The sequence below is a fragment of the Anopheles maculipalpis genome, chromosome 3RL (genome assembly GCF_943734695.1).
Source record: "Anopheles maculipalpis chromosome 3RL, idAnoMacuDA_375_x, whole genome shotgun sequence".
Classification (NCBI taxonomy): domain Eukaryota; kingdom Metazoa; phylum Arthropoda; class Insecta; order Diptera; family Culicidae; genus Anopheles; species Anopheles maculipalpis.
Window position 1 is genome coordinate 41,132,122 of NC_064872.1, and position 9,707 is coordinate 41,141,828.

The following is a 9,707-nucleotide window of genomic DNA, read 5'->3' on the forward strand; positions in this document are numbered from 1 at the left end:
AACAAACATGAAAATACAAAGCTCTAGTTAGTTGTGCACACAAAGATACAGAACAAAGCGTGACCCTAGGACCCGGAGGTTATTCATATACATATTTAACTTAGACTTTAATGTACACCAGTTTCAACACATAATGCAAACGAAATGTTTAGCTTTACCCCATTGAGAGTATAGTTTCAAAGATCGTATATGCTGAGATGAAAAGAAAAAACAGCGAACAACCCTAACACTGTCTACGGACATAGATTGGCATTTATATAAGCAAACATTTGAATAATTGACATCAATGCAAACACTACAAATCGTAATACGATCTGATGCTCGGCTTTGAAATCCCCTCCATAGATTTAAGCCAATTATTGAAAGCTTTTCTCGTCAATCTGTGCGATTGATGATTGATTGATGCTAGTAACAAATCGTACACAAACGAAAGCCACGCTTTTCTCGCTTTTGCTTTACGCCGTTCTCGTCTATGTAGAAGTGTGCTGCCGATAAAAAAAGAAATGATTGAGGAAACCTTTTGATTTACACATTTTAAACTAATGGTCGAAATAAGGCGAATCGTATAATTCAATCCGGAAAAAAAGATAACTATCTTGATTTTTTATTTCGTATTAACAGTTACTATATTTATTCTGCGTGCAGTCCTAGGCTTAGGAGTGATACTTGTTTTGCAATTTTAGTAATGGTTTGTTTTCGTTTTGTTTATTTCTTTTGCGTGCTACCACTCATCTAATACCATTTTGCCAGTGATTTTGTATTATTGAAAAAATGTGGAAAACGATAATATTATTATATTGTAGCTATTATTTTATTTGTAAAGATGTACGGCGTACGATTTATGTTTCGTTGTATTTTATTGTGTATTTTGATTATGCTGGAATTATGCAGAAAAAAAAAACAAACCGTTTGGTCTATATGATGCGTTCTAAACCATTTGGCAGCTTGTAGCTCTAATGTGGTTTGTAAAATGCTGAGAGTTATGATTATTTTAATTCAATTAAGATATTTATTAAAATGCTGCTACATAATAATAGATCGAAGAGAAATGTTCACCTGAATGCAAAACCGGAGTTGGTAGTAGAACCGATGACCGTTCGGAAGAGAAGATTTTGGAACGCATGTGTAAAATCATAACTACAAGTGCAGCGAGGGAATCCGAAACAAGAACAAATTGAAGGTAAAATTTATTGATAATAATGAAAGAAAAATCAAAACAAAAGATATGATGGAAGTGTGCGATACTATATTTTTTACTTGTGTATAGAGTTTATTTACAAACGATTGCAGCGTGAATGCGTGAACAAAAAGCTAAATGAAGAATAAGCTTAACGTAATAAAATCACTCTACACCTAGATAGATCTTCAAACGCTACGTGTGCTAAATAGCTGGCCAACCAATCTTTTCGCGCTCTCTGTGCATGAGAAGAATTATTGCATCCGTCGGCAGTAGAAGGGTAAAACCGAGTTGAAACGTTTCCGGAAGCGAAAGATATTGGCCGATCGTGTTCGTATGATGTGGGGAATCTCACAGCATCCTTCTTACTGTTTGAAAATATCATTTCAAGCGCAACAAACGCAAACATAACCTTGTGACCTAAACTCATGAACTCATGATTAAGAAATATATGCGATATATTCGATCACAGTCTTAGATCACACACAAAGAGAGCCTTTTTCATTCCTCAAGCGTGATTATCATCCGAATTTCGCAAGCAGCTGAAATGTTGTGCCACATGCGTTTCAAATTATTCAAAATCTTGTATAAACCTTGAGGTTGAAGTAAGTTTTGAATCTACCGATATATACGACTTGTTTTGAAGCATTTTTTTTTTTGCTGTCAGCTTGCAGGACAGCGGTGTTTATCGTGTTGGCGTTTTCTCCGGTGTTTGTTATGGTTTGTTGTGCAGAGAAGGAAATTGGTAAAAACTAGCACTTTGCTTTTCTTCGATGTTTACCATCTCCGATTACGATTATGAGTGCACGAAAAAGTGTCGGCTAGTGAGTCATGGAAATGCAATCACAGCAGCGCTTACGAAAAGGGCCGTTTCCGACGAGTTGCTGGCGGCATACATTGCCAAAACGTGTCGCAACTTTGCCCATGTCCTCGATGATCATGGACGGACGGCGCTGCATATGGCCGCCTCTGTTGGCCGTTCTGCTATTGTCGAATGGTTAATAAATCAGGTACTGTAACTTGCATAGCTGGCCAGTAATATATGCTGCTACGTTTCACGTTCGATTGTTTTGTTCCCTCAGGGTGCCAGTCTTACTCAGAAGGATCTTGAATCGGGACATACTGCTTTGCACCGGGCCATGTATTATGGGAATGTTGGAGCTGCTGTTTTGCTGGTGAAGCATGGTGCCGCACTCGATGCTCCGGATGAAGATTTCGTTAATCCTATCCAGTTGTGCAGCAATGTCTCGGAACAGCGCACTGGTACAACCGATGGACGGATTGCGTTGGGGCCCGAGCTGATGATTTGGGGACAAAACAAAAATTACAACCTAGGCATCGGAAACGCACAGGATAAGGGTAACCCCGAAAGTATGGAATATTTCCGCAAAACGCGCACTACCATTCGTAAGCTGGAAATCAGTTCGTATCATAGCGTGTTCTTGACGCATCGAATGGGAGAGCTGTATGTTGCTGGCCATGGTGTCGGTGGACGGCTCGGTCTAGGTATGGAGGACACGATAGCGTACCCGATGAAAGTGCCTCTGGCACTGAAAGACGACGAACGGATAACGGATGTGGCCGCAGCCAAGTATCACACGCTCGTGCTCACCGATAGTAATCACGTACGCGACAAATCGCACGCGACGGAACTCACAGAACACACTCTGAAGTTAACTTTAACCCGCATTGCAGATTTACTCATGCGGAGAGAATAAACACTGCCAGCTGGGACTGAAACCTCCGCCTCCGAACCTGCTTGCGTTCAAGGAAATTACGGGTCAATGCCATTTGTCGTAAGTTATCACTTCAAGACAAATAGATCTTGGCTTTGTGTGGGTTACTGATCGTACTGTTTGCGTACTTGTAGAGGAAAAGCAGTGAAACGTGTCATTGCAAAGGATTACCATTCAATCGCCGTTTTGGAGACGGAATTCTACGTCTGGGGTCTGAACGGTGGTCAGTTCGGTCTCAAGCGGGATTCGCGTAACGAGTTGATCGTGCTCCCGAAGGCAATTCCACTAATACCGGACGGAACAACGCCGAAAGACGATGGCGTTGCCGTAAAGCGTGACACAACCATCAAACTGATCGAGTCAAGCAATGCAGCCATTGTCGTTTACACAATGCAAAACTTTCTGCACATTTTCAGCGGCTTCAAGGTGAAAACGTACAAAAAACCATTGTAAGTATGATCGAGACCTATATTCGATTTGGACGAGGCAAATAATCAAACCAATCAGTAATGTTAAGCAGTAACGAATGGCTGTGATTGGGTATTATGATTTTTTGAATGGTTATTTAAAAAATGTCCCAACGAGTTTTTAAGGTTTCCCAAAATACCTAAAAAAAAACAAACATTTTCCTGATCAAATAGCTAGTTTTTATAGAAAATCACTTTCAACTATTTCTTCAAATAGTTGTCTCTAAAAAATATGTATTGAAAAAAGTCTAAAATGCTTTAAAATAACTGGAAAAGTTTGCAATATATTTAGGAAACCGAAAAATCCTTTGGATCGAATTCATAAACGTAAGAGATAATTACGAGAAGCTAATTGCGAATTTCTGTATTTGTGAAACCTGTTTTCATAGGATGGAAAAATTAGAATGCCTCTCGGTAGCGGGTGGCGAATTGCAAACCGAGCAGGACGATGTAGTGAAACGTTCCGGCGATCTGCGCGTTATCGTTTTCACCACATCGCGGAACATTTACATCTGGTACGAAGATTGCCAGCAGTTTGTACGCTGTGTTTTTGCCCAATCACGCAACCTGGAGGTGGAAAAGATACGATGGTGTTCGCAGAATACCCTTGTGCTGCTTCTTGGCAATCTGTACCAGGGCATCATAACGAACAAGCTGCCACGGTCGGCTAAACAGCAGTTTAGCGAGTTTAAAGAAACGTACATCCGTAAGGAACTGTGCGACACGCTGCAGAGCCGTATAGAGTTGCGGCGCATACGGAATCTGAGCAATGTGGTTGATTTCACGTGTGATGCGGATGGAGAAAATTACGCCGCATTGGTGGAAAATACACGCCGCTGTTTCTGTGTGCCGGAGTTGGTAGAATCGAACTACGATTATGGTACGCTACTGGCTGATGCAAACGAAATGGATGGCGTACACGATGTGGTGCTGTACGTGGAAGATGAACCAATTGCTAGCCATCGATTTATCCTGTACCATCGGTCGGAAGCGCTACGGAAATTATTGCAACAGTTCCCCGGACAAAAAGAGTTCGTACTAAAGGAGCATGGATTGGGAGGGATAACGTTGCAGGCGTTCCGACTGATCATGCGTTATCTTTACACGAATCAGCTGATTGCACGTGCGGATGTAGAACGATTGCTCCGAAAACTGGGCAGTGGCGAAATCGGTAGTAATGCTGACGATGCCGAGTTGAACGCCATGTGTCAAAAGCTGAAGCAACAGTTTGATAAACTTCGCCTCCCTGTTTTATCGCAATCGGTGAAAAAGTAAGTAATCATGCATAGTGCTAATAGTGCCCAGCAATATAATAATTTAATGTACGTATCTCTTCAGATTGCAGAATGAACCACCGATCGAACCGTTTCCGATGCTGCGTCACGATTCCTATCCAGAGCTGTACGATATAACGCTCGAACTGCAGGACGATAAGAAGATGCGGGCGCACAAGTGTGTGTTGGTGGCACGGCTTGACTACTTTAACATGATGTTTGCCCATTGCTGGACAGAAAAGCGCACCGTAGCTGACCTAAAAACGGTTCCGCGTGAGTACATGGACGTCATTATACCCTTCCTGTATGACAACGATTATGGACGGGTACGAAGGCAGCGTTACTCGGAAAACTTTATCTTGAGCATGATTATCATTTGCGATCAGTTTCTAATAGAAGAGCTTAAGAGCATCTTTGAAACGATCCTCAGCCAAAGAGTGCATTTAAGAAATGTAGGCGAACTGCTCGAGTTTTCCTATCAGTACAACTGCGAGCTGTTGAAGAGCGTTTGTATGCAGTTTGTCAGCGTAAACTTTGCCCGTTTGCTCGAGTGGCATCTACTGGACGGACTCGAACCGACCATCCTTGAGCAGATCGACCATTTCTACAAGGAATTCTTTCGTCTTGGTGACTACCGTATGATAACACCATTTGCTGATGCGATTGGTGATGAAGAGTTGGAACAATTTGTAAGTGACTTTCGTATCGATCTCGATCAAAAAGCATCAGCCGATCAGCCAATTGTATCCTCTGATCGTTCGACGAAACTTACCCCGAAAGGGAAACAGACAAACATGACGGCACTTTCCAAGTTACAGCGCGAAAAGCGAAACTACGAAAAGGAAGCTATGGTTTACCTGGAACGTTTGGTCCTGGAAGAGGCGGCCGCAGTAAAAGAACGAAAAATTTCTGCCAGCAAATCGGCAAACGCCCCTTCCACTAGCTACACAACAGCTCCCAAGAGCAAACCCGATACTACTCTCGAACGATCCGTTCCAGACGAAAATGTCACCAATAAAGTATGGCAAACCGTGTCGGCGGATTCGAAAAGAAAAGCCGCCCTATCGGCTGCATTGCGTGCGAACGAGCTGATGAAGGAGGAAGCGCAACAACCATCCAGCGAAAGCTTCTCCAATTTGCGCACCGTGCTGGAACGTAGTCCAACCGCTCCCCAGCTGGTACCGTTGCGATCGCCCGACGAAGGATACGAATCGGCCAGCAACGTTCCACCCCGGGCGGCAACACTTAATTTGAGCGATTTCACCATCCACAACGCACGATTGTCACAAAAAGAGCGTAAGCGACTAAATTCGGAAAAGTCCAAGGTGGCAAAAACATCAAGCGTAGAAATACCGGCGGAAAGTGTGCCCATTGTTCCGGTTAATCCGTGGAAAAATGTTGCAAACGTGCCGGTAGCAGATCTGTTCAAACCTTCCGATCCAATCCTGGGATCGGATGTTCCACTGTCAGGCCGTAAACAGCGTAACAATAGTATAAACGAGTCAAGTAAACCAGTGAAAGCAGAACCGGGCATAATCAGTTCTACCTCTAGCGGCAACGCTGCCGATCAGAGCAGTACAATCTTTCCCAAGAAGCCGCACCGGCAACGACATTCTAGCACACGGTACAGTGGTGGCGACAAGGATTTCAACGAAATCTTGGAAGAAGAACGCCTCCAAAAGCGGTACTTTGAGAAGATCAAATCAAAATCACTAGTGCAAACGCAGATCGAGGAGCAAGCGATTGAAGAATTGCGTGCCTTCTACAACGTGGAGCATGTGTTCGACGAAAACATCACGATCGAGCGCTATCGACCACCGCTGCTAGAAAATGGACCAAACTTTGCCGTGTGGCAATATCAATAGAATTCCTGGGTAGTCGCAGCAGTACGATGTGTCAGTTGTATAGAGAGGAGACTATCCTAAAGTAAAAATTGGTAAACCCGAAGTTGAGAGGGGTTTTTTTAAATGTATTTTGTTTTGTATAATAAAAGACCGACCTCAGGCTCGCCAGTATACATTGATTAATTTTATTTATGATGTATTTTGGTTATTTCATTTATTGGAAAGAGAAAAATCTACAGAAACAGAACTTCTACCTGTGCCATTGTCTTTGATACACGAAGCTGGATAGTCAATTGAGGACCATCTGGATGTATAAGCTGTGTTGGTAGTCTCAAACCTAGACCCAGTATGGACAAGCTTGTCTATTTGTTCGCTTAAAAAACGGAACAAATAATTTGACTAAATCAACAAGAGTTTTCTTCTTCACGGGATAAGGCATAAAAATATCACGATCGTAACGTGCGTAGCGTTATGATTTGCCTTCTTGAGTTGCTAGTAACAGGTGGGTAGATAAGTCTTAGTCCAAACCAAGATAACATAATTTTCTTTGGGGTAAATTCAATTTGTTCACTCTACTTAACCGCCTTCGAGAGCGAAACAGTGCTTGCAGCGCCTACTATCTTTTGGAAGCCATTTTTAAAATGTAATTTGCCATCAGCCTCAAAAAAGGCCTCTGTTTCAGCGATTACGATTCATCATTAGACCTGAATTTCTTTCCAGTCAGCATTCTTTTCTGGACGGCGAATAAGACATAGTTCGTTTCCTGCTATTTCGTCCATAGTCATATATCGACACAAAAATTCGGCTTTATTGAAGTTTAAAAGCTTCAAACCACCCGTTGTTTTTTTTTCTGATCGGATGGTGAGCTCACGCAGCACTCATGTTGTGCAAAGCTTTCACATCTCCAAATGTTCGTAAATCATTAGATACGCAAGTTCCTTAGATATCGACAGAGCTTCTGCTATCTCATTCAATGTTGTTTTACGGTTATCCAAAACCATTTTATGACATTTGTTTAACATTTCTTGGGGAAAATCGACTATGCTGATACAGGTCACACACTCACTTACTCTCACAAAACGAACTACTCACAGTACGGGTAAGACTTATCAAACCATGTTTAGCTTAAACAGTGTTTTTACCCATCAAAAATCAATTATGGATCAGCTCACTAAATCCGTTTTTATCCTTATTTTGCACCATGTCAGAAGTTGTTTAATTTGCGTTAGTGGTGAATCTTAAAATCTTTTTTCGGACCTAACCACGCTGTAGGATCCTTTTGCTATACTGTTAACTGGCAGAGACAGAAATCCGGATCGGATACTGCGATTCCTAGTCGGAACGATTTTGACTTTTTTTTTGGAAAATAATGTTTACATTTTTTTGTAGATCAACTCTTAATAAAAATTGCGATAAGTCCGCGGCACTCTTGCCCCAAACAAGGGTGCCCACTTGGTTGTCGAATTGACAGAAAAAAATGCAAACTTTCTCACTTGCTCCTATGGCACACTGCCAAAACTTCCACCACATGTTGTTATTGTTCATGTATGTAAATCCACAACATTGGATAACGTGCTGCATTTTGGAAGCATTCGTTTCGGATCGATTACAACTAAAAGCTGGCTATTTATTGTAAAACAAATAATTTTCTTTTTTTTCTTCATTCTTTTTTGTTGTTTTTATTTTGGAAATCAAGGTTTTACATGCGTTTTCTCTTGCTCCTTTCATCGTTCTTCACCGTATTATGTGTTGTTGTTATTTGAGTGTGTCTTTTGTGTAGTCGTGTTTCGATTATTTAATGCTGTGTGTTTTTTGCCTTTATAGCTTGCTTGCTTCTTCTGTTTGCATGTTTATATGTGTGTTTGTGTATGTGTGTTTCCGTTCTCTATCAATTATGTAGCTTCTTTCTCCGTTAGAAGGAGTGTGCGCTAACATTGTGAATGGAATTTTCTGCCTGCAATCTCACACCTTCACACTACTGCATGTTTTGTGCTTGTTATATGCCTGTTTCATTGCAGTTTTTATTTTTTATTTTTATGATATATTTATCCGACGCTTGACGCCCGGATGACACATCTTATTTTGGTTTGGGTGGAAAAAATTACCATTTTTGTAATACGATCTTGCATCATCGTCGTCGTACCACGGATCGAGGATGCCGCAATGGAAATATTGTTCGCACACTTTAACCGCTTATAGCCACAAAGTATCGCACGACTATCTCTTGGAGTTGCATATGTTATTAGTGATTCTAGCTAACACTTGAGCTGCAGCTACATTTCCATTTGTTTGGTTTTGCTCGCATATGCCAAGCATTGTATGCATGCTTTTCTTTACTTTGTGCTTGATTGCTGGCATAAATATCGCATCGCTTTTTTAACATTAGTAGCCAGTTTTTTTTTTCATATGCTTTACTTTCGATTTCGTCCATATGGCTCATGGTACACTGCTCCGGAGTGTTGCAAACATTTCACGAGGCAGACCGAAGCTTCAACACGCACAACTCGTAGATGATGTGCTATTGGATGTCTGATGCTTGGTTTCAATTTCTATCCTGCGGCAAGACAATCTTCAGCAACCAAGATGCCAATGTAATGTACCGATTCAATACATAAAACCGCCAAAAGAATTTGCTAGTATTTTCCTTTTCCAAGGCATGCGAACATGTCCTAAAAAACACAGCATTTTTCAATTTCTTCCTTTTGTTGGGAGCTGTTACAGTGAAAAACGGCGAATGGAGATGGGTGAGAACGTTTGCAGATAAATCAATGTTTAATAATAAAACATAATTGCGCTCCCCAAATCGTTCAAAAAATTCCATTCCATGCTGGTGAAATGCACGTAAAGCTCCTACTACACATTTTAAGTTTATTTTAATATGACCGGTTCTTACACTCGCCTCAAATGAGCCATTTTAATCGGGTTGATTTGTTTTATTCAAACGATTCGATTCACTCTTATTTAACAGGCGCAGCTTTTGGTGATGCAAGCGTGACAAGGTAAATTTCGGTTCGAATATGGATTTTGTGCCACACTTCCATTTCTCGTTCTTCACCTATTACACGCTGATTAGATTATTACACAAAAGGCGTTTCATTCAATTCGGACAAATCCATTCGGTTCCGTTTTGTTTATCATCAGCAAACCGAGCGGTAATGAACAGCAGGAGCTAAACCATAACACAACATAAAAACTAAGAACATTTACTA

The 9,707-nt window shown here is 41.3% G+C and overlaps 1 protein-coding gene across 1 annotated transcript; it reads left to right on the forward strand.

Annotated features, from left to right (window-relative positions):
* The first annotated feature begins 1,950 nt into the window (after window positions 1-1,950).
* LOC126565789 (inhibitor of Bruton tyrosine kinase) lies at window positions 1,951-6,559 on the forward strand. The gene is made up of 6 exons (XM_050222999.1): window positions 1,951-2,187; window positions 2,260-2,802; window positions 2,873-2,973; window positions 3,048-3,362; window positions 3,770-4,651; window positions 4,719-6,559. Exons 1-6 carry the CDS (start codon window positions 1,951-1,953, stop codon window positions 6,517-6,519), a joined length of 3,879 nt encoding a protein of 1,292 aa, XP_050078956.1. The 3' UTR covers window positions 6,520-6,559.
* The last annotated feature ends 3,148 nt before the right edge of the window (window positions 6,560-9,707 follow it).